The sequence below is a fragment of the Triturus cristatus genome, chromosome 3_1 (assembly GCF_964204655.1).
Source record: "Triturus cristatus chromosome 3_1, aTriCri1.1, whole genome shotgun sequence".
Lineage (NCBI taxonomy): Eukaryota > Metazoa > Chordata > Amphibia > Caudata > Salamandridae > Triturus > Triturus cristatus.
In genome coordinates this window covers 939,949,899-939,975,626 of record NC_140583.1, presented here as the reverse complement: position 1 = coordinate 939,975,626, position 25,728 = coordinate 939,949,899, and the positions used below count along the sequence as shown (strand labels likewise).

Genomic DNA, 25,728 nt, shown 5'->3' with positions numbered 1-25,728 from the left:
TAGTTGGAGCTACATATAAGTGCGGATGCACAGCTTCAGGTTATTCAGAAAAACTCGATTTCCCTGATCTGTGAAGTGTACTCCATCACTTCTGTAGATATGAGCCATATCAAAAGGTATGTTGTTGTTGTAGATGGATCCCATTCTATGGTCTCTGAGGTATGCAGACACAGCTTTGTTAACGTTATTCCTAGATTTTTCAATCTGAGGACAAAATTGGTTTGACCATTTCCACTTCTGTCTTTGGCATATATTGGAATATACAAAGACAGTTTGAGGGAAAAGCAACATCAGTTGTCTAAAGGTGTCCTTTCTGAGCATTTCCAAACCTATGCCGGTTAATGTGCCTTGGTCATTTCCACCATAGTGCACAATCATGAGGTTAGGGTGTTGGATATGCAAATAGGTTTTAACCAAAGGCAACAATTGGTGCCACTTCAATCCTCTCTGTGCAAACCATTTAATGTCCACATTTTGTAAACCTAGGTCTAAGTCAATACGTCTCTGTTCTGCATACCTCTTGCACGAGAAAACATAGCTATGTCCTACGATCCACACTAGCGTTTTGAAGGTGTGTCTGGGAGGTATGGATAGATGTCTGTAGCTCATGCAGTCCGTTCGTAGAATAAGAGATATGTTTAAAGATGGGGAACTACTTTTTTCCCCATACAAAATGATAACTGATTTTGAGATGAAAAGCATTGTTTTTTAAAAGTAGGATGCACATTCATCTTGTGAAAGAGCATCTTTGTGATTGGTTAAGAAAAAGCAGTTTAAACATTGAGTACATATCGTAGGATAAAATTTGCTCAACTCAACCACACCTGCTACTTGCATTTGGAAGGCACTGTTCGAACTTAAAACAATTGTGAACTTTTAGCCTGCACGTGCCGTTAAATGTTCGAGAAAATGTTGCAAAAAAATATCGTTAGGTTTAAAAAAATTGATGAACTTTTAACCTGTTGTAGAATGTTCTAGAAAGTGTGTTGATAGAATACGTTGCACTTCTGACTTCAATGTGTCCTTGAATATTAAAAAACTATTTATATGGAAAATTCAAAAATAACCAATAGTGAGAAGTTTTGCAATCTAAAAGAATCAAGGAACTATTCTAATTTGTTCTTTGCATGTATTTATGTGTGGAGCAACAAAATTACAGACACTACAGCACCAGGAAGAGGAACAAGCAGGGAGTGGGGAGATGAGGGAAGATGGGCACAATGGCACACATGCACAATTAAGTACAGCACAACTACAGACAAATCATGGCCAAAATGAAACACACCAACAAGGAGCACAAGTCACACAACCCGCCAACACCACACCACTGAACAAGCACATAAGTGAAAACCACAGTGCCTGAATAGGAGAAGGGTGAATAAAACCTCATATGAAGGGACATCTCACACACAATGCAGCACACACACGTAGGAAGCAGAGCACACCAACATCCAACACAATGTTGTCCAAACACAAACATTCGCACAATCGAACACAGGACACAAATGCACTCACCTGTGATGGATAAACGTCCAAAAGCATCCGTAGGAAACAGGCACATGAGAACGCATAAGTACAAACCCACAGTCCAGATGGGGTAGCAATTCACGTATTGGCAGGTAGCCAGAGAGTCCATGACACACACATTGGCATGCAAATGAAGAAACAGCACATTTGGAGACAAGTGGAAATGTGGAAACTTTATAAAAAAAAGTGCGTGTCAGTACCACCAAGAGTAGTGCCACGATATGCAGACAAATGCAGCAGCATGCCTGAATAAAGAAATGTAGGAAAACGTCCATGTTCACCTCGGGGTAGTCCATCACCAACACACATCAGTGTCACGCAGCGTTGGTTGTCCGCGTCTCGGACATGAGTCGACGCCAATGCAGCCATGTCGACTGTCGTCTTGGGACATGTGACCAGATGCACAACGTGCAATGATGCGGTGGGACACGTGCAATGTGGCACATTGAGTCGTGGTTGCAGGTACCTTGTCACTCGTCCATGAACGTGAATGCAGCGGCATAAGCCACTATCTCTAATGAGTGATGGTTGGTCACAATATTTGACATGTCTCGACGTAATCCATCAGCTGACCGGAACAGATGTGCTGACTCCAACCACTGTACCCAATGTGCACCAAAGCAGAATCGGGGTGTGGGTCAATTTGCTTACTGCATATTACGACACGTGCAATCTCCCAGGTCCAGTTCACAACATGCATGCCAAACATCCATGCATGCCATAAACGGGCATCAGCAGGACGCTCATGGTTGTGGGCCAACAGGGGGCGCACACATCCGTCATAATCCATGTCAGCTACTCACACGTTGGAGAGGCACATGTCCATGCACCACTCGGATAGGCACGTGCGACATTGCAACACAGGTTGAACACAGGTGATGTCTGCAATGCGGAAGCTCAGCCGGTAAGTGACCCGCACCACTGCCAAAGGCAGTGCACCCGGGACATGCAGCAGACGTGCAAGGTATAGGTGGACATGAATGGAGTCAACCATGTGTTCGGGATGCCCTGCCATTGCATCAGTGGCTCTGCTTGTAGCTGCACTGGCTTGCCGTGTGCCAGTCTTGTGGATAAAATGGCACAGCTTGGTGCAATGAGCTGGGTCTGTGTGCAATGGGTACAGGGCAGGGGTGTGGTGGGAGTACGTATGAAGGCCATTTCATACATGCTAAGAATGACGAAGGACTTTTGAGTGTGGGATGTGTACTCGTTCTCAAATTGGGCAGTGCATAGTGTGGGAGACAGATGCAAATATTATCGTATCTGTCAGGGGGGGCTGGCTACTTGCATGTTCCTTCTCGGAACAGAAGATGTGCTAGCACAAGATAGCTCAGCCAAAGAACCTTTCATCCCTACAGTAACTTCTCCAGCTGCATTCATACAGGATGTGTACAGAGGCCGGTTGTGGGTGTTGTGGGAAGTCTGCGACCCTGGTCATCATGGAGGAGATGCCCAGCACATGGCACATGGGCGGGTTCACTGTGTGTTACATTGCCAAACAGCTGCTCCTCCCTCCCATGAGCCCCCACACTTTTGTGCTCTGTGCTGTTTTATCCCATGCACTCCTACGGCACACCATTGTAATGCCTATTCGTGTATGTCCTGCGGCATTCCAACCACACCATGACACTGCCCTTTGGAGGTGGTGCATGCCACTTTACAACATCGACTGCTGCGGCCCTTGTGGCAGCCACACCAGAACACAGAGACACACTTACCACACTTCCTGCACACTGACATGTCCGAGACACCCCGTTCCCCTTGCCGGATAGGCACACCCCTGCGCCTACCTGTGTACGCCAGACCAGCACATGCCGCTTGTGCATGCAGGAGGATGCGTGCGTAGCTACGTGTTCAGGCTCACTGCCAACACTGAGGTGACATGGTAACATCTGCTGAAGACAGCACAGTGTGATGTTGCAGGGCCCTTTCCCATCATGCTAACACAATGACCACATGGAAACACTTGCTCAAATGTGGGTTCGGGGTGCATTGGGGGTCCTGGGGTTGTTGCGATGAGTGTTGTGGCCTTCATGGGTATCCATGTATCATGCTCATTGACACTGGTGGGTGTTCCGGTGTGGCTCTTGGCTCTGTTCCCTTTCATGCTGCAGGTAGTCGTCACCAGCAGAAAGCAGGTGTAAAATCCCTGGTGCTAACGCGGTTTATCGCCGGAATTTGTTTCGCATTGCAGTTTTTGCCTTTCGTTGTGAAAGTTGTGATGTGGTTTATTCGTGTACAGAAAAATAAACGAACTGGGCAGTGTATCCCGTCAAGATCCAGCACCTGACCCACTATTCCCAATCAATATAAATACAAGGAGATTTTTTCATTGATTTTGTGTGTACACTGTAAATGCACCCACTACCACAGTGCAATTCAATACAGGATTTTAGTATTTAGAATAAATCGCAAAGGTGCACCTTGTGTATTTTTGCACAGGAATGCCTACTCTGCATCTCATTGTCAGCACTTTAATGCAACTAAAGTTGAGATAAATCTAACACACTATTCAGAAGCTGGTGCAAACTGCAGATATCACCAGTATTCCAGCGATAACTGCCCCAAAATTTAACACCATGGTGGATACCACCAAATAACAGTAATAAGAACAAGAAAGAGTCACACAGCTCTTAAGTAACAACCAAAAACTTTATTGAAATTTAACAAACTCAACACAAAACAACAAGGCGGAAGACTCCTGTTGGGTCCATCAATGTCGAAGACACAGCCTGGAAAATAAAGCACAAAATAAGGACGTGTGTAATGTGCATATCAAAGGAGTGAGACACAGAGAAAGAGACAGGGAAAAAAAGCCAGAGAGCAAAAGAGAGGGAAGGAAAGGAAGGGAGTGAGAAAGGGAGAAGGGAGAGAGAGTGAGAGATAGAAGGAAAGGAAGGAAGAGAGTGAGAGAGAGAGTGAAGAGAGGGAAGTGAGAGAGAGAGAGAGAGAGACACCGCCACCCCTGCCCATCCATGACAATATAATTGCCTGCTGCCACTGGAGTATCTACGAGTGGACACTCTACGTGCCGGTGAAAGCTCCAGGGCCCGGTCCCGCCACCATGGCTTGGTGCATATTATGTGGACCCACTCCGCGGCCCAGCAGATCCCACACATGTCGGTGAGTCCTGCGTCATCAATGGCGGAGACAACATCAGCTTCTGGTGCCACTAACCCTGTGCAACGCAAGTCAGCGCAACGTGGTGGTAGGCCGCTGACGGCCATACAACTTAGGGTGCGACTAACCCTGTGCAACTCAATTCCGCACTACGTGGTGGTAGGCCACTGACAGCCACATCAGCTTCGAGTGGCAATAACCCTGTGCAACTCAAGTCCGCGCCACGTGGTGGTAGGCCCATGACAGCCATACAGCTCAGGGTGCGACTAACCATCTGCACAACTTTTCATGGGCTCTTTATGATTCAGGCCTGTGGAGCGTCCGCCATCCAGTCACCACCGGCAATAAAGGATGTGACGTTGTCAATCCATTATATTTGCGTGGTCACATGGCCTGTGATGCATGTGCTGGATGGGTGTGGTGTGTGTGCAAACCTGCCATCAGGGAGTGGCCGTGACATGTTGACAACTAGACCAGTGACCTGCACACCAACAGCGAGTACGTCTGCGGCAGATAGCTATGTGGGGCCAACGTCAGAACGTAATCGGAATGGCATGGCATGGCATACGAAGGAACACGGCAGAGATAGCTGCAATGACTCTGGGGCTCTGGGCATGGTTCAGTACATGTCCGGACAAGCAAGTGACTAATGTGTGTTTCCCCATTGTAGTGTTTACAGCACCAGAAACAGAATAGGCTATGTAGCATACTGTGACTGGCATCCCATTAGATGAGCATCATTGAGGTAAGGTGAATCACTGTCTCTACATTCTTCCACATATTCATACATAAATTAGGTAAGACATAACACAGCAGTGCGTCACTGGATGTTTATTACACATCCAGTGGAGTTTAGCAGCTGAAGCGGTAGAGGGACAGGACAAGCACACTTCACAATATGGGCTCGTGGAGGGCGAACTAGAGTCCATCCGGGGATGACAGGTACTGCGGAACTGGAAGGGTACTTTTCCCAGTGAGGTTGCCTTGTCATTGGTCATTGAAGAGGGTATGGCAGGCCATGTTACGGACCAAGGTGAGTGCATCAGAGTGTAATGTGGGACAATGGAAGGTTGTGGGGCCATGTGTGGCACCAAGGATAAACAGGCCAGGTGGCAGAAATGAATGGTAGTGCCTTCTTCTGATCTCAAACCCATCCACGTCCTCATCCTCGTATGTATGCACTGCCCCACCTGTGGGTTTTTCTGTACCAGCTGTGGGACTGTGTGCCACTGACATGAGTGGACAAAGGTGGATTGTTTTCCGCACTGTGTGCCACTGACACATCAGTGGACGGTGATGGACTGTCTTCTGCACTGTGTATCACTGATACTTCAGGGGGTGTAGTGGATACGCCTGAGGCACTGTGAGGCACTAACACACCAGGGTGCAGAGATGTGAAGGGTGTGGGGGCAGCAGCATTCATCTGCGCCATGCCTTGTGGCAGCAATGCCATGATGAGGATCTGAAGGGCATGGTAGATCCCAGCTACATTTCATGTTCAGCAGTGGGTGCCATCCTTTACACCTCCATCCACAGTATGTCCTCCATGAGCCTCTGCATGTGTGGCAGGTCACGGCATTTAAAAAAACTTTGAAATTCACTGAAAAAACTATAGGTTTCAGTCACGTTTTAGTTAGAAAATAGCATTTAAAAAACCTTAGAAATTCACTGAAAAAACCATAGGTTTCAAACACGTTATAGTTAGAAATTAGCATTTAAAAAACCTTAGAAATTCACTGAAAACCCCGTAGGTTTCAGACATGTTATAGTTGGTTGGACATTTCACTCATACAAAACCATAGAAATTCCCTTGATATAGTTAGTTCAGCTAACTATAACTCGCGCACCCGCAATGCACTGCTGATGACATCACATATTACATCATTCATGACATGGTCAGTGACATCACTGTGTCACATGTGTCTAAAACCTATGTTTTTTTCAGTGATTATATATATATGCATATCAGGAACAGAATTATTAATTTGTGAAGTTAGTACCCATGCCAACTCGATAAACCCAAGCAGGATCTGTCGAAAAAAACTTCTGAGAGAATCTTTGTTCAACTCCTGTAGCTAAAGCACAAGCAGCAGGCAACCTCCAGAAGAGTGCTTTCAAAGTTGAAGAAGAACCACAGTTTTAAAGTTAAGAACTCAACACAATAACATTTTTAAACAGATTTAGAAAAATAATGAGATATATAATTAGCAAACGATCATTAAAATAGGTTAAAGGAAACATGAATAGGGCATGAATATTGATTAAATACATTTACCACCTTGCCCCGGTTCAAGGTTTACCTTTGAACATAGTAACTTTTTTGGGAGTTGTAATTCACTTGTAGGGCAAGCCTAGAGGCCCTAGCAGGGCAGGGATCAATAAAGCTGAATACCTTTGCCCTGAGGTCCAGCGGAACCAGTTTTCTGTATTAGCATGTGTAAAAATTCCATAATAGTGAAGTAATTTTTTTTGCTGAATAATTTAATAAACCTTGTACATAATTTGGGCCTCTCCTGCTGCATAATTCAAGTGGGTGTGAGTATTCCTGTTGTCAAAGACCCGTCATTCTTTGTAGGACTTGAATGTGGCTCAGGTCTATACCTCAGCTTCAAGGCATTTAACAACCAGTAAAGCCCTCTGCAGTGGGATGTAGTGCTATGGTAAATTTCTGAGTAATGACAATAACAGATCAGGAGGCACTCTCTCACTCTCTTTCTCCTAGCCTTTCTCTGTCTCTATCCCACTCTCTCTCACTCTGCTCTTTTCTCCAATACTTGAATGGCCTATATGTTCCAGGGAAAAACTGCAGATGTTTATCATCCCAGATGGAAATGAAAAAACACATTAAAGATGCCGTGGAGATTTTCATGTAGATTCATCCAACAAGCGATTTTCAAATTGACTCAAGCATAACTACTTTGTTTCTTTACAAGTCCTTTATTACTAACAAACAGATATATGGAGTCTTGTTAATGTGCGTGGTGTTCTCAAGCAATCTCGGAAAAGATGTTATCCATCTGTAAGAGTTATTTGGACTGCTCCTTCCTATATTTATTTGTTTAATTGCAGCTAAACAATTTCTTTGTTTCATATAGAATCTGGTCTCAGTAGAAATGGACTTCTGAAGATTTTCTTGTGAAATATTTCAATACGTCATGCAGCAATAGCAATAGAACTGAATCTTTGATTCATCAGTTATTCCCGCTCAGGGCTCCAGATATCCCATTGTACAGCATGGCTAGGCTTTCCTGTTTTCAGTTTCTATTTTTGGGAAATTCTGGTGGTGTTTTTTCAGTGTTTTCCAGTGATTTCAATACCTCAAAAAAAACAATGCTTTACAGTGGTTACTCATTTTCACGCCATAAAAAACAACTGAAACAGTGTTTTACCAGTGTTTATGGAACGCTTTGCTTTTATTATTCCTTTTTTCCATTTTTCTTCAGAAATTGTATACTGCTGTACATTTCAGAAGCTTAATACAGTCATGAAATACTTTCCATTGTCCTTTGATTCTGCAGCTAGATTTAACAAGCATTTGCAATGCAATAGGTCTCACATTTATGCGTGTTTAAGCTATTCACATTGTAAATGACAAAACCTTTTATTTATGTTTTAAAAACGAAAACAAAAATAAAAGGCATTGTTATTTGCAATGTCAATAGCTCAAACTCGTGTAAATGCGAGACCGATTGCATTTCAGAATGCTTGTTTTAAATGAAAGAGTGAATTGGTCTTTCAACAAGTTGGAAGTTACAGACTGAGTTCCATAGTCGCTACCCCTCTCCTGCTCAGAGAGTGTTGTATTGCGTTGTATCATCGATATAGCGCCCTCACACGTGTTGTGTGCACGAAGCGCTGTTTGCACTTCATTTGGTGTCTTTCAAAGGAATGGCTGACTAAGCATATATTGCATTTTCTGCGTTGTTTACGCGTGGGTACCATTGGCTGCCTGTGCCATAGGAGCCAATATCTAAATATGGTGCCCCCCCAGCTCACATATAGCTCCGGGTCAAGTTCCCACTATATAATACTGCCGTGGCTGCTGAAGTGAATGGAGCGTGAGGTCTATTGCGACTGCGAGGTGTCTGAAATACAAGTGTACTTCAATTAAAGCCCTGTGCTGTACAACGCTTAGAAATGGCAGAAGTGCAGTATTACTTGCCTCATAAAACAAGCTACCATTTGTATTGCTATTAAAATGAATTGATACTTGGAAGAGAGGTTCACCTTACTTACACCCTCTGAAGAAGAGACAGTTCGGCTCATGAGCCCAGTGTGCGTAGGCGCTAGCCCTCCAAAGAGATCCCACCCCGGGAATGGATGTGCTGTTTGTATGAAACTTGACTGTGTTGGAGGGTTTGCAAACATTGATTCTGCAGCATAGCCCTGGCTGCTGAGCTACCGGGCTATACTTTGTTTGGGAACTCACAGGGACCGTTATAGCAATTCGGCACTGAAGTCAAGATATGTAAACACGAGTCACATGTACTAGCCTGGTTTTGAAATTGCATGGTATAACACTGAGCAAAATAATACTCTTTGTGAATGCAAAACCCTAAAAGGCAATGTATTAGGTGACACGGAGGTGCAGGATTTTACGTATGACAATGCTGCCTAGTTAAGTCTCCCCAAAAAGTACTTGAGTTGACTTCATATGATCTGGACCACAGTGGCGAGGCCATGAAAATACCCCATTATGATAGGGCTTTATTGCCTTCTTTAGGTGCCATCCATTCGATTTGAGTCTCTGCATTGTTAACAGACCGCACCCATAATACCTGCCTTGAAATCATTATGAAGACATGAATTAACTATATTTCCAAATGCTCCCTATGTTCCAAAACTCTTGGATGCCAAGTAGTCCCCTCTTTCTGGCATCACAAAACTCTTGATTGGTCTTTTAGGTTGCAGGCCCCACTCCCCTGATTGCTGTATCCAGGTTCTTCTATCTTCAAGTGTTAGTGAGTGTGAAAAATGTGACTTTCCAATCAATAACAGGCATTGCGCCTATTATCCCAATGTGGGCCTCTGAGGTTCTCACCCACCCAGATAGAAAACTACACAGTGTAGTGTAGGGTGTGTGATTGGAAGAGTTTTGGTTTTGCTTTAAGATTACATGGGAAGTGTTCTCAAGTTGTGTGTGATGACCACTGAGATGCAATTATAGTGTTATGGGACACAATGCCTGGTGGTGTGATGGGCTAGGGCAGTGATACTCATAGTACGGCCCGGGGGCCTTTTGCAGCCCTCTTGACCTTTACATACTGCCCCCGGTGAACAGCAACATGAGCTGCTGTTCAGTTGCAGAGCACTAATATTTAGTATTTTTTTTAAATAAACAGGCAAGCATTTATTAACCTGCAAATAAATGCTAGACCTCCTTGAGCAATCCCAGACCCACCCAGACCCGCTACCGTCATCCTGCTGGCACCAGTGCGGCCCTCAGTCACACTACAGACCATACTTTGTGGCCCCTGGGCAAATGTTTGTGAGTACCCATGGGCTAGGGTATGAGAGAGATAGATGCACAAATTATAACTCCAATGAGGACTAATTTCACACTGGCAGCTACACAGCAAAAGGCAAGTCATAGCGGTAGCTGGATGTTTTGTGCATGTACACCAAAGAAAGGTGGGGGTAATCAAAGAAGACTCTAATCCAAATGGCAATGTTGGCCAGGCAGAAGCTCTGTCCAATGAGTCACATATTGCAATAGGGCGGAGATGGGAAGGGATGACACAAATTGTAGTCATGCACCATTTTTTTATGACAAGGACAGTCCCTACCTCTGATCAAATATTGCCCATGAATGAGAAAGAAAGAGCAAACAAGGCACAGATTCTGCCAAAACCTGCTAGGGCAAAGCAAGCCAAAACTTTGAGTTGGTGTTCCCAACCCAAGCTCCGCTCAGGCTCTCAAATGTGATCAAGCCCAGTCTGGGGAGCCCTATTCGGGTCAAGGCTCACACCATGACCAGACTAGCACCCGCCACATGCCAGGGTGAGAGACATTGCACTTGGTAGGATGCTGTCCTGACAGTGCAAGAGTGAATTAGACTGATTTATGTTACTTTTTCCACCCCTCCATGTAACCCCAAAACTCTTCCTAAATCCCAGCGACCCTTGCTAATTTTTCTAGTTTACATAAGGAAGAATCCACCATACATTGTCTGCATCTACAATGTTTCGTTAAAGGGCAATGAGATGTCACTGAGATTATGGTATTTGATTAAAAAACATATCAATTCTCAAAAATGTTTAGGAACTGCAATATCTACTTTGTGAATCTTTAAGCGGCAGAAGGAAAAGGTGGCAGTGAAGGGGTGCACCCACTCGCTACGAGGTAGGAGCAAGAGCAGAAATAAAGAAGAGTCTGTTCCAGCTGAGAGGTATAGAAGAAATTAAGTAGTGTCTGCTAAGCGAGGTAATAATCCTGAAGTAGCCTCTGGTCAGGCTCAGCTGTTAAGTACATAGTAAGCAGGGTCTGTTCAGGGTCAGCAACATAGGAGGAAGAAATGTGTCCAAATGGCTTTTGTCAATTTATCAGATGAATTCGATTTGTCAGGTGCATGGTGTTTGGGTTTTGTTAACATTGACTATACTATGGTTTTCTGATGTCATTCTTCTGAACATCACATGTGAAGAGCCAGCTCTTTATAGCTTTCCTGAATCTGTACAGTGCAGTATGCAAAAATAATTATCGTGAGGTTCTAATAAGATGTTCTTAGACCAGATGCACCAACTGATTAGCCTTTGATATATTTTCCTCAAGAATCTAAAGTTATTATCAGTGTTCATTAATATGCATGGAAAGGAAACAACTGTATCAACAGTGCTCTGAGGTTCAAGGCCGCTTTCCCACATTTAAAAAAAGTTGTACTCAAATTTTCAAACTGTACAGCTGCTCATTCAAAACAGTTGTTTTCTGCATATTCTGTTTACATGTTTCTAACTCCTGTGTATCAATCATTATTTCCTAAAATACTACATCTTAGATCACTGGAGAGATACTTTACAAGCTCACTACATCACATATTTGGTAAATATAAGTGCATAGTCACCTGAGTGTAGCACCCCCCCCCCCCCCCCCCAAACTGCCACCAGAAATCACATTATCCTAAAGGGTGTTCCTATGTGCTAGTCAAATACAGGAGTCATCTCTCTACCTGAGGCCGCTCCCCAATACTTTCTACTCATGTCTCCTCATCGCTCATTCAGATCGCAGCTTTAGGTCCACTAGGTGAAATTTTCTTGCAATTAGTACATTCTGTTTTCAGACTCTTACCAGTGTCTACGATGGGCTGTCACCATTATTCACATTTTCTTTGAAAACAGCCACTAATTCACATCAGGTTTCTGCAATGGGCTTTTTACATTAACCACATCTTTCCTCCGGAAGTAGGGCTCAGCCCTCTGCTCCTCTCCAAAATACCACTTCCCGCCTCCATTTCTCTAGCAAGGGGACACAGCCGCTTTCCACTTCATAGTTAAGGCTAATAGTAGGACAATCTCCACAAACTTAGTGACTGATTTTTTTTGGGGGGGTAGTGGGTGTATCCCCCGCAGGCGGTCCTCCATTCCCAGTTTTTCCTACAGCGTGGCCCACTCTGTCTATCACTGTACAGAATTAATTTTCTATCACAGGCAAGCACCACATCATGTGCTGAAAATTTGCTGTCTCATTTCCACACCTAGGGCAAGTAGAAGAGGCCTCTGGATATATGCAACTATTCTTGCAGGGGGTAAGGTAACCTCAACATATCGAAAACGAGCATTACAACATGCTTTCTATGGTTACTCTAAGGCTCTTCACCAATCTTTGACATTGAAGACCCGACCCACCATGAGTTCCCATCTGTTCCTGAGCCCTTGCAGGGAGACTCTTGTGTGTTCTAGCATAGGGTTATAAAGCCAGAATCCACTTTCCGGTGCCGCCCAATAGTGTATAACGTCTGCATCAATTCATGTGTAGCGGGCTGAATGGTGTCTACGTCCAATTGTTGCCGGAAAGCATGTACCATTCTATTATACTGAAGAAATTGATCTCTCGGGATGTCCCGTTTATCTACTAATGTTTTACAAATCAATGATGGTACTATAACATAACAGGTAGCGACAACTCCTGGTGCATACCAATGATTTAAATCTCAGAGGGTTAGGTACCCCAATGTAGTCTGGAATCTCTTCAAGGGACTCAATGGTACAGAAGCCTGAACCAGCTTTGTGTAAGCCACACTCTGCCTCAGTTCTATGAAGACGGGGAATCGTGCACATTTAAAAAACAAGCAAGAAACTTGAGCACGCCACCTCTTTCCCCATCGCCCACTCCTTTATTAATAACAACAAAGCCTCGTTAAGTAAATGCTCTTTTTAAAGACCTTTGAAGTACTTGGGTGCGGCTGCAGTTAGACAGACGGCAGACCACAACAGCTCCTCCCCCCCCCCCATGTGGGGCCATTCACACCTCGGCTCCCCATGTGCAGAAGCAGTGTTTTTCCCTGTCACCTCCGCGCCAGGCCACCACAGGCAGGGCAATGGTTTGTAATGCTGTGGCTCCAACAAGTGGCCAAGTGGCGCAACAACTATGAAAATCAGTGACACTCGGTTTAAACCGGGTCAGCTGATTTTCATCCGGTAGGGTACTGTAGGGCACAGTCAGTTTTATCCGATTTCCACAGCTTAAGCATGGCCTATCTAGCCCTGCTTAGAATCAGTTTTAACAAGGATGTACATATAAGTGAGTGATTTAAAAGCAATAAAAATATTCCAACTTTATTTTCAAAATAATAGCACTCAAATGAACATGGTCGCAGTTATTTCCTCACTTCCTCCTCATGTTCCTCTTAAAGTGAGCATTTCTGAATAGCTATATATTTTGATGATAATGTCAGTTTCATGGAACATTGTTGTGCTCATAAAAATAGTAGCTGGATCATGCACTAATATTTCTAAAACAAACAATCGAAACATTACCAGCTCTTTAATTTCTCAATGCTGTAAAATGTGATTTTTCAAATGTTAAATGTGTAATTAATGTATTAGCCTTAATCTCACAATGATCCCTTGTCTTTTGTTTTAGGGATGACCTGCCAAGCCAGAACGTCATACACTGAAGATGAAGTCCTGTGGGGTCACCGATTCTTTCCCGTGATATCCTTGGAGGAGGGGTTCTTTAAAGTGGACTACTCTCAATTCCATGCAACGTTTGAAGTTCCTACGACACCGCACAGTGTAAAAGAGCAGGAGGAAATGCTTCTAATGTCCTCCCCGTTAATTGCACCAGCCGTTAACAACAGCAAAGAAAGAAATAACTCAGTGGACTGCCTCAACAGTTTAGATGATATCAGCACAAAAATGCCTCCAAAAATGCAAAAAATCACTGGAAGGGAAGACTTCCCCAAAAAACTTCTACGAATGAGCTCCACAACTTCAGAAAAAGCATACAGTATGGGTGATTTGCCGATGAAGCTTCAAAGGATAAGTTCAGTTCCTGGCAACTCAGAGGAAAAACTAGTTATGAAAACAGGAAAGATGCATTCTGATCCCATGAGCCAATCAGTAGCTGACCTGCCACCAAAACTCCAGAAAATGGCAGGAGGAGGGTCTAGAATGGATGGTAATCTCCCTGCAAAATTAAGGAAAATGAACTCAGACAGATTTACATAACACTGGCAGACTTGTAGGTTCTTATTTGATTTTGAAATCACTAGTAACCTAATAGCATATGACAAAACATGGTCAACACAAATTTGCATTGAAGGTTATCGGCACAAAGTTTCCTATCACTACAAGCAATTTGAACAGACAGTGTTTCATCACGATTTTGATGATTATAGAAATGGCTCTGAAATAAGACCTAGGATATTTTTATGGTCTGATTATAGGCATATTGACATAAATTGGCATGTAGAAAAAATCAAGCATGCAATAATAGTGTGCAGATTTTGCATATAGTTTTTTGGCATGATTCTTACTATATTTCTAATGTATATTCTTAACAAACATAAGGGGTGTCACTCTTAACCCACCTTTCCTATGTAATTACTATGTACACAGAATGATGGGAAATTATATTCCAAGTCTTATATTAACCTACATTATATTTTTCTGATGTAGAAAGATTGTGATGTTTTGTTTAAATAAGTAGTTTTGGTGCATGTTTTCTTTCAAAACAAAAGTTAACAATAGGAAATAAACTAATTATATCAACAATTGGGAAAGGACGTTCCCCGGGTGTTTTCAAGAACTATCTTTCTTTCCAGACACAGCTGTCTCCTCTGTTCCTCCCATCCTCTCCCTAATGTTACCATGCTGTTGTATTTGTCTACGTAGTGCATTTTCTGTTTTTCTTTACATAGGTATGATGGCACTCGTTTCTATGCAAAACATTTTCTACTACAAGACTAAAATGTTCTTTTTTTAAGACTTAACCGAAATGTGTATTTATAATGTGCTTTAAAGGATCTATGATGTGTGCAATGGGAATTATGTTAGAAACAAAGTGTACCCCACAAAGACATGACAATCTAAATGGTTCATACCTACATACATTGAAGAGGCTATGTACTTTGTAGAAAGGCATCACATTAACCTCCAAATCAAGGGCATATCACGTTATGTCCAGCCATTCAGTATTTTGAAATTAAAGTAAACATGTACCAAATTTTTACTCTCTTTAATTAGTCCTCCTTGTTTGGCAATGGCAATGATGTTTCACAGTATTTGTATGGCTGTGACCTGTTAATTAAACCCTTTCCATCAATGAACTATAAAACAAGTTACTGCACCATGCCTCGTTCATAAAACTCTGCCAGTAAGTTATAATAATTAATGGCATTTATGTTTCTGTTCACCATTCCTTCAAATATTGAATCACCAACTCAATAATTTCCTTTCAGATATTTTTTTTTCTTTCATCACATCAATGGTAATGATGACTTTGCATTTTTTCTTCGTCAACACAAAAATGGATGAAATGTTTCACTTAATTTCAATCATTGATAATTACTCTGGGTTGCATTCAAGTCCATTGCTGTTGAGCTTTTCACTGCCATTATAGTTGATATCCATCCACAAGCACATCATTCTTAGTCCTGCCCCAACAATACATGATCTAGGTTAAGCTGCCAGCCCATGTCCCCATTGAAAGGGAACACAATAAACCCAAGACCATTAATCGTTATGGCATCACTCCTGACCTACCAGGACTAAATTATAGTGCAACATTGTTACAATCTATTAAAATAAATGCACTAGCCTGTTTAGGATTATACAACTCATTTGAAAATCTAACAAAGTCTCTTTTACATGTATCAATCCAAATAGGTTTTATGAATTTAGAAGATGTTTTCATTATCCTTAACAGTTGGACTCTCCAAAATCAAAAGGCAAATAGTCAAGTACAACCCCAAGACTAAGGCCTCAGCCATATACACACATTAATAGAGGCTAATGCTTATGGAATCTAGCAGACAAAGGATGCTAGTGCAACAGATATTTGCATTTCTAAATGTAATGTATTTTGGCTGTTTTGCCATTTCAGTTGTCAATGCAAATGTTTTTGTCTGTTCTCATTTTATAAGGTTACATTATTTACCAAAGTAATGTAAGTGATTTTGTCAAGTCCCCTATTTGTCGGTCATGTATTACCCAACTATGGCACTAAAATGAAATATATGCAAATTACATAAATTCAAAAGACTCCATGTTACCACAAATAGAAATACAATGGTGCAGATGCCCATATGCAAATAAAGCATCAAGATGCACATGATTATGTTTAGTATTGCCATGCAAATATACAAATATCTACATAAACTCACACAGGCACACGCACAAACATATTTGTGTAGTTACTCCATAAATCCACAAGGCCACTTTTTTTTTAATGAATATAGCATTCGACACTCCTCTTGGAACTGTGCAATCATTTGACTAATTAGCACTATGCTCTACTTAGCCATTGTCATCCCTATAGGTTTGATACTTGTATTGATTGATTGGAGGGAGAAACTTATATTTGATGCTGTAAACCTATGGAGAATTTTGAAAATGTGAGAGCATACAAAGTATAGAACAAATCTACCCTGTATTTAGACACACACACCAACACACAAACACACACAATCATTGACATTTTAACCCACACATGTATTTTACCAGTTGGTATGTATGCATATAGACCCACCCAAACACAAATGAAATCATGAGTATGCTTCTGTTGTCGATGTTCCAAGGAAACATAAGCTTGTTCCAACAATACTCCTTTTTATATAACTCAATTGCTTACACGCATCTGCTTTTGTCATTCTGCTAAATGCATTTCAGCTTTTGAATTTGTAAAATGGAATTGAGACCCATCTAGAATAAAGTGAAAATACCCCCTTGCACATATTTTATTTTATAGCCCATGTTTGTGATACATATTTTCCAGAAATGTAAAAACAAACCCCCAGTTAAGCTGAGAGGGATGTTTAAATTATTTAAAAATAAAGAAGAAAATGATGCAGAGGTGTACCAAGTAAATCACAACTAATCACAACAGCACTCTCCTCAGCAAAATCTTTAAGCATTTTTCGTTGAACACAACTATTTAAGAGTAGATGGGCACTGAGTGAGGTCAGTGTACCACCTGTAGACAGTGAATCTGAATGCTGATGGAGTAAACAATGTTGATAAAGCAAATACAGTTAGCTCCTATTAAATTCAACAATAACATACATTTTTTACTTTATATGCATTATTTTATCATTTTATATGCATTACTGATTGCATTATAAGTATATCAAAGTAGCAATTTTAGAATTACCATCAAGTTTAAAGTAAATACAAGAAAAGGATAATTTCAGTCTCGAGAAAATTGATGGAGCACAGGTCTCTTAAAATATCTTCCTAATTCTACCTGTATTTTCAAGTGCAGTCACTACCCACACAATTAGGTAAACCAGTGCAAAAATAGAATCACAACTCAGGGTACCAGTGACAGAATGATTCTGAGCGAATATACCTCATTACACACTTCGTATATAAACCAAAAAGGAACTGTGTTGCCTAATATTCACCTGATGTCTCAATCAAAAATGACCATAAATGTGTATTGAACCTAATTTACAATCAAAGAAATTATGATGTGACTCACATTTATTTGCTTCCAGGCAAAGAGGGTTATTACAATGAGTCTGTTTTCCTGAATACTTTCCCGAATACATTTCTTTCGACATTAGAAGATGTTGCTGGGCATTATTCATGTGTTACTTTAAAATGCAGTCTATGGCTACATTTGCTAATATTCATTGTTGTCATGATTAACCATGGGTTTATGGGCTGTAGGGGTCAAGTGTGCCTCAAATACATTACACTTTTTCCAATTTCCTATGTATTCTGCAGTACTCCAAGTTAATGTGTCATATCTATTTTATGTATAGTACAGATTCTTCATTTTAATTAGTTGCCCTTGCATCCTTTAAATATTTAGTGATTATGTATCTGAAAATATACCTATAACTTGAATGCATGCTGAATCTGCAAGGTAGAACCAAACTAAAATCACACTCAGCCAGGTGTTTTCCCCTGAACAACAATAGTTGAGTTTTGATGCAAAATGAACCCAATAGGTAAGGTTAGTATAGGTATGCTGCACATTGATTGATTGCAAAATGTCAGATAAAGCTTACAAGAGAAAACTGAAACGCATTTGTGTTGCTTTTATTCAAAGTTAAACTGGTAGTGTATTTTTATGGGGTTGCTTGTAACATCGCTGGCTCGCAGAGAAGGCTTTGCTACTTCAATTGTAACTGATGAAAATGTTATCTAACTTTATACCTTCAGTGTACTCACCTGTCTAATGCTGACTTTAGCTAACATGGTATAAGCAAATTAGAGTCAATAACATATACGGATCCACTAATATGTAGCCTATATATGAGGCTATATAGAGTAATTTTATTGAGCAGAAATTCATAGGTTTTTTATCAAAAAAAGAGAGTGGATCACTTGAACCTGTTATCCAGGGTTTGGTGGTTATTCGGCCGTTCCTTAAAAAACCCTCATTCACGTTTTTAGGTGGATTGTATGGTGGTATATCTTGGTTCTCCGCCTCGATAACGTGACTGCATCATCATCGGGTTTAGTATTGTGCTACCTCCACCTGGAGGAAAACCACTGGATATTTCAGTAGTGATCAGAGATCAAAATTGGACAGAGTGCTCATGTGTCGTGAATTAGTGAAAGTTAAAAAGGATGTTTTTCTCATGCTACCTAGACTTTAATCTTTATTGTTGTCTGGTGCATGGAAAAAGAATAAAAATGGGGGAGATTGTACAGAAAGGGCAGTTAATGTGTCCGCTGTACAGTCAGTCCAATGGGTGGGTCGACATGTTTCAGCTCTTTATGTGCCCAACAGGGTCAGGTGAGCTTTCATCAGGACCAGGGGGTGTTGTCTTAAAGAGGGATATTGTCCACTTTAAAAGTGAGGAGTTCGGAATATTCTTCACTGATCTCCTAGTGAAAGGTTAATACCTTAAAAGCTCCGATTTAGGGCTTCCTAGGAAGAATGGCAGCGTAGTCGGGCAGGATTTCCGCTCTGCACGACTTGTGCTGACGCTGTCTTCCTGCTTCCTGCTCATCAAGCAGGAAGACAGCGTCAGCACAAGTCGTGCAGAGCAGAAATCCCGCCCGACCACGCTGCCATTCTTCCTAGGAATCCCTAAATAGGAGCTTTTTAGGTATTAACCTTTCACTAGGAGATCAGTGAAGAATATTCCGAACTCCTCACTTTTAAAGTGGACAATATCCCTCTTTAAGACAACACCCCCTGGTCCTGATGAAAGCTCACCTGACCCTGTTGGGCACATAAAGAGCTGAAACATGTCGACCCACCCATTGGACTGACTGTACAGCGGACACATTAACTGCCCTTTCTGTACAATCTCCCCCATTTTTATTCTTTTTCCATGCACCAGACAACAATAAAGATTAAAGTCTAGGTAGCATGAGAAAAACATCCTTTTTAACTTTCACTAATTCACGACACATGAGCACTCTGTCCAATTTTGATCTCTGATCCCTACTGAAATATCCAGTGGTTTTCCTCCAGGTGGAGGTAGCACAATACTAAACCCGATGATGATGCAGTCACGTTATCGAGGCGGAGAACCAAGATATACCGCCATACAATCCACCTAAAAACGTGAATGAGGGTTTTTTAAGGAACGGCCGAATAACCACCAAACCCTGGATAACAGGTTCAAGTGATCCACTCTCTTTTTTTGATAAAAAACTATTAATTGGAAGGTGACTGGATCACGTATCCTTCTTACTCCCTACCAACTGATTAGCTACAGAAATTCATAGGTAAATCACTAATGTGAGAGGATAAACATTAAACATGATATTCTTGGATCAAACTCATTGGTTGCAGTTTTTAGGATATACCACACAATTTTGAAGTAATGGCATTAGTTTGTATGACCTCTTCTTGCTGAAATTGAATTACCTTAGCAGTAATAATCTGTTGGTATATTATTTTTCACTGTAAATCTGCAAGTTCGACTTGAGTTGAGAGTAAAGGTTAACTTCGAATGAGAAGCCAAAACTTATCAGAGTAACTGAATGTACTGAGTGTCCATTACTAGAATGAATAACTATTGTTTAAATAAGTTAGCCGTAAAAGCAATGACACATTTTGATTGAAGAGATCCGTTGTTGGAAAGAATGTTTTTCAAGCACTAATCAGAGAAACAACCACAGATTAAATGATATTTTCGATCAAATCATCCAGTAGAAAGTAGAGCATGCTTCACAGTTGCATTTCATGCTGTTCAGTTGTTCATATTTGGGCTGAACGTTGTGGCTCCTAAATGCAATATAAATGTAGTGCTGAAAGCTGCAGGTGGACTCAATCTATAAGCAAGCTGGTCACTGTATGCTACTCTCATTTCTCCAGTTTCTATGCTAACAATGAGACAAGGGAGAAAGTAACATTTCATGACCATGAATTATTGCTTACTTAGACAATGTATGAGCAGGAAAGGTAGAGAAAATTGCCCTAAGTTTAGTAACTTTTGGATTGTATCACAAATATGTAATCCTCAATGTGTTCAAACAAATTACAACTGGACTATGAGCCTAAATTGTGTTTCAAAGGATTGGAATGCAAAAATACCATAACCTGCTGAGCTACTTTATTGAATGTCAGTACCAAGGAACTTAGAGTGGAAGCATTATTCTGTTGTACAGAGCACACCACAAACTAAATCGCAAGCTGACCATTTTTTATTGAAAACAATATCTAAATCAATTTGATCTTTTTCTGGAGACTAAGGGTTCGATTCACAAAGGCATCTTTTAGCACATGACTTAGTACTACTGGAGGACTACATGACATACTCATAAATGCCTTTGGGAATCAGTCGTAAATGTCCATATGCTTATCACTATAACTGAAATGAGAGCATTTCCTTTTACATTTGTAGTAACTGCTGATTACCCACCAATATATTCTCCATTAATATCAATACACATTTTAAATAAGTATAATTAATATTTATAAACTTACAAAAGTTGATATTGGTTTCTGAATGTGATAGTGCTTTAACAATAGCAACCAATGGCACTGAGTTCACATATTGTAAGGTTGAGCTTTGTTGTGGGTTCTATGTTTTAGTTATAGTGGTAATTGTCTCTGGGCTAGACTTGATGACCAATAATAATCTTTTATACTGGAAGTGAATAATCACATGTACACAGTTAAGAATTTAAACACTCTGAACTGTGTTTAATTGTTGTGTAGTGAAATTAAATTTTAATTATCTTAATTTGCTCTACATCCACATTTTCAGCTTGTTTGAATCCACTTAGCAGACCTCATAATTATAGCCTTCTGTCAGTGACATAATACAGTCTGAAAAAAGAGACTTTTTTATTTCATACTCATATATTTTGCATTAATCCGGTGCTGGGGGTTATGTGATGAGGCATACCATTGGCTGGACAGTACAACCCTTTATGTATGGATAGGATGATTTTGTTCTCTGAATGATAAAATTCAGTACACTGCAGAGGTGTTTGCCCACCACGAGGCAACATTTGCATGGGTGCCAACCAAAACCATACCAGCCTCCTCCCTTTGTAATGCTGGGTGGCATGGCTCAGATATACTGATGGGTCTAACTGAAACTCGTCAACTTGTTTTGAAGACCCCTAGAGAGCCATTCACATACTTTGACGTTGAAACCTTCTTTTACTTTTTGGCTTAGTTCAACACTATCTTCTTGTTACTTAATGAACTGATTTTCCCTGATATCACCCTTTTGGAGTTGGATTCATCTCAGTCCATTATTAGGGTTAAAACAGGAACATTCAATTTCCATTAGTTTGGACAGCACTCACTCTGTAGTTGAGGGTCACAATATGCACAACCATATAGTTAGTAGTTTCCAATTTTATCTCTCTTTAGAGAAAATAAAATTGGATCAAGCCTCCAAATGTGTGCAATCTTTGCTTTTTGGAACCTGTAATTCAGATCATCCATAATTTTAGAATACTTAAATACCTTTACTTGACATTCATCAGGGAATTCAGTTTTGTTGCTTGGAAAGTCACTTGTTTCTTTTTTAAATTTCTTAAAGGATTTTGGCATTTTTAAACATTTATATTGGTTAGGAGTTGAATGTTACCTGTAGTGCATAGGTGTGAGGGTGCTTATTATTATAACCACGTTAAAACAACGTAGAATTACATTGAGTTCTTGATTAGTGACTGAATTGATAAAGTCGGTGTGGAAATTAGGTTAGGAATTATTTCTCTGTACTAGGTGAATCAAGAAGAAGAGTTTGCTAATTCCTTAGGCCTCGTGAAACACACATGATTGCTTCACTTGGTATTATATTTTTCCCAATAAGCTCCTAAGTAAACTGGCTGAAACCCTTGCTGGTTTTATTATTTTTTGAATAAGTGTTGTTTTCCTTTTTATTTCATTTTATTTCAGACTTGAAAGACCCCCAAGCACAGCATAATAACACAGGTCATGAGTTTACATTTTTTCCACTTCAGCATTATTCATGTAGTGTGCCTCCAGGTAGGATTATACAGACATTAGAAAAAGCCAAACGTGATATAAATCTAGTACTGGCTAAGGGTAGGATAATCTTCAAATCTTTCTGTATATATTTGGCAGTCCACTTAACCTATGGCAGTCTTGCCTTCCTGATATGTGTGAATTGTGTGGCTTAGTTTATCCTTACTTTTATAAAAGTCAATATTTTTTAAAGAGCTTGTGCAGAATTAGGATAGGGATGTGAAGCATTTTTAGTTGTTGAAAATACATCCAGAATTATAGTCCACTATAAGACCTAGACCATTTCTGGGTGAATAAATCCACATTCTTGGTTTCAACCTTAAATCCTTAAAGCAATGTGGGCTAGAAGACAAAACAGTATTGAATATTGGGTGTGACTCATCACTCCCAGTTTTTCATTTGACACAGAGAAAAATCTATAATTTGATGATTCTCAAAGATTTCAAATCTGAAAATAGAGTAGAGATCTAGAATAACAATAAATAAGAGAAAATAACCCTGCACGCATAATCTGTTGGTGAAAAGTAGAATCCGTTTTCAAACTAAAATACAGAGTGCACTTAGAAGACACATACTTGGAGTAGAGAAGAGGTCAAGGAGCGCCACATTGTCCCATACACTTGAAACACTAAAAAGCCTCAACCACATATCCCAGAAAGTGAATATTACCTTCAATTTAACAATAGCAGCCATGTATCCCCTGGTAGTAGCAATGAGTAATGTAATCAATCAGCTTTCATGAGTACCAACAAGTACTTTCACACTGCTGCCCTGAAATATCACACCCAGAAAGGAACAAAGGCCCTTCCTCCCTGCAGATTAGGTTACTAAGAAAACAACAGTACTCAATCAGATTTTTAGCGCAATCAAATTATGTATAGAATATTCCTATGTAGGTTTGAAAATACATGTATAGGTACATCAGGGAAAGACTACAAACATTACTAAATTAACTTTGGCAGGGTTATTGCTTTGTTACATTTATCCAACAAAGTAAAGAGCAATTGAAGATGTTTCAATTTTTTCAAATTGTACCTGAATTTCTTTCCGAAACTTATTCTGGCTGGCACTAGAAATTGCAGCATATTTCCTCCTCAGATTTACCGCCAGGGTTCTCCACTTTTCATGCAATCAATTGATTATTTGGTGTACGATCGCGCACCAGGACAGCTTGCAAATTTTCCCAATTTAATTGCAGTCTGAATACTTGTCTAAATTTGTCCACCTCCAATTTGATAGCTTTTATACCCTGACTGTAGTCCAAATTAAACATTGGTATGTTGTCAGCTAAAACAACAAGCTTAACCTGTGGAGGCTGACTTACCAGTTGAGCAGCTGTACTCAAACAACTGGGTGTGAATTAAGCTAGGGGATGGCTTGTGTATCTCAAAGCAGATCCCCACAAACTCATGGCTGAAGCAAGGTTGTATACTCACCGCGTTGCTTTTCTGTCTATACATCTCTGATCCGTCGGAGGAAGAAGATAAAGTCAACTTCCACCCACTCAAACTGGTAGGTCAATGCATGGCACACCTGCTTTACGCGGTCAACTTTGTACTGTTAAGCCAAACTAAAATTGGCTTTCATCATCAACTCCCCACCCTATGTTTCTATAGTGTCAGGAACAGCCTTGAAATAAACTGCATGAAAACGATGACGGTCATCTTCAGGAAGAAAACAGCAGGTTGTGGCTAACCCTGGGCGTAGTTCGCGTAGTAGCACTACGCGTAGCAACGTGAAGGGCACTTCAAACTACGTGAGGTACACGTAGCACTACGCAAACTGCGTAGTGTGCTGTTCGTGATGATTGCACAGTGCCGGATGCTTGTCCGCACTGTGCAATCCTTGAAAACGGCATCTTGCATAGTGCGTGCTGTCATTTTCTGTCGCTTGAGTAAATTTTTACTGGAGAGGCAGCTTTCTCAATGCGGACTGGTAGTTTCTCATCGCGAGCAGTCGCGAGCATATGCGACCACTCGCAATGAGTAACCTGACCTCCCCGCGTTGAGAATCTCGCCGGGAGGTTTATTTTCCATGCTCTCGATCGGCAACTTGATGTTGCTGATCGCGAACGAGGAAAAAGTCTCTCCGGGACGTCATTTTGCTCGCTCGCGGTCACCAACTTTACGTTGAGGACCGCGAGCGAGCAAAAAATGACAACTACGCTATGCTACGCGATTTTGCACTGTGCTACGTGCAATTCGCGTAGCGGGAAGTAGCACAAACTATGCAAACTTCGCGAGCGTAGCATAGTTGTCCGCCCAGGGTTAGTTGTGGCAGGTGGCACCTCAGTGGAGAAGGGCTCCAGCACAGTACTGAATTCTAATATCTGGGCATTTGCCTGGATAGTCTGGGCATGTTTAAATCTCATCTGATTTCCCTCACAACCCTTGGCTAGAAACTTCATGGACCGAGCCTAGACCCCTTACTTCAGGCATTGAAACCAAAGGTCACACCTACATCATCTTATGGGAGCAAAATCAACATGGGGATGAAGGCCATTCTGCTGGATAATTCCATCATGCAAACCTAAAAAAGCCACTCTACTTCTGCCATAGAGAGCATCACCAGCAGAAGTAAGGCGCAAACTTAACATAATAAAGCTGTCCTGGGCCAGAAGCAGCTCATTCTTAAATTTTTGTCATACGCTCAGACTTGCCATGCAAGACCCTGTGAATGGCTTAATCTGTCGGGACTAAGAGAGCTCAGAATCCTCCTATAAAGAACTATCTCCAAGACAAACTAAACAAACTTTCGTTCACCGAGGCATGGGGAAAAACCTCTCACAGTGGACATTTAAAAAGCTCACAGTAGTCACCAGAAAAAAGCTGTCAAGGCTAAAAGACATAGTAGAATTGAGCAAGTGCTCTCACACCTGGGCTGTAATCAACTCCTATATCCCCTGGAAACAGCAGAAATTCATCACGTGCACCTATCTGCTGTGGCTAAAAGCCAAGTTAATAGCACTTCGACTGGGGGAGTGGAACATGCGGGGTCACCTCCCGG

The 25,728-nt window shown here is 41.2% G+C and overlaps 1 protein-coding gene across 1 annotated transcript in view; it reads left to right on the top strand.

The window, feature by feature from the left end:
- KCNJ3 (potassium inwardly rectifying channel subfamily J member 3) overlaps positions 1-18,097 on the top strand; it is a 492,024-nt gene extending 473,927 nt beyond the window's left edge. Inside the window, exon 3 of the mRNA XM_085645526.1 lies at positions 13,726-18,097. Coding sequence (XP_085501652.1) covers positions 13,726-14,312 — 587 coding nt within the window. The 3' untranslated portion in view covers positions 14,313-18,097. The remainder of the gene's footprint in view (positions 1-13,725) is intronic.
- Positions 18,098-25,728: the final 7,631 nt, after the last annotated feature.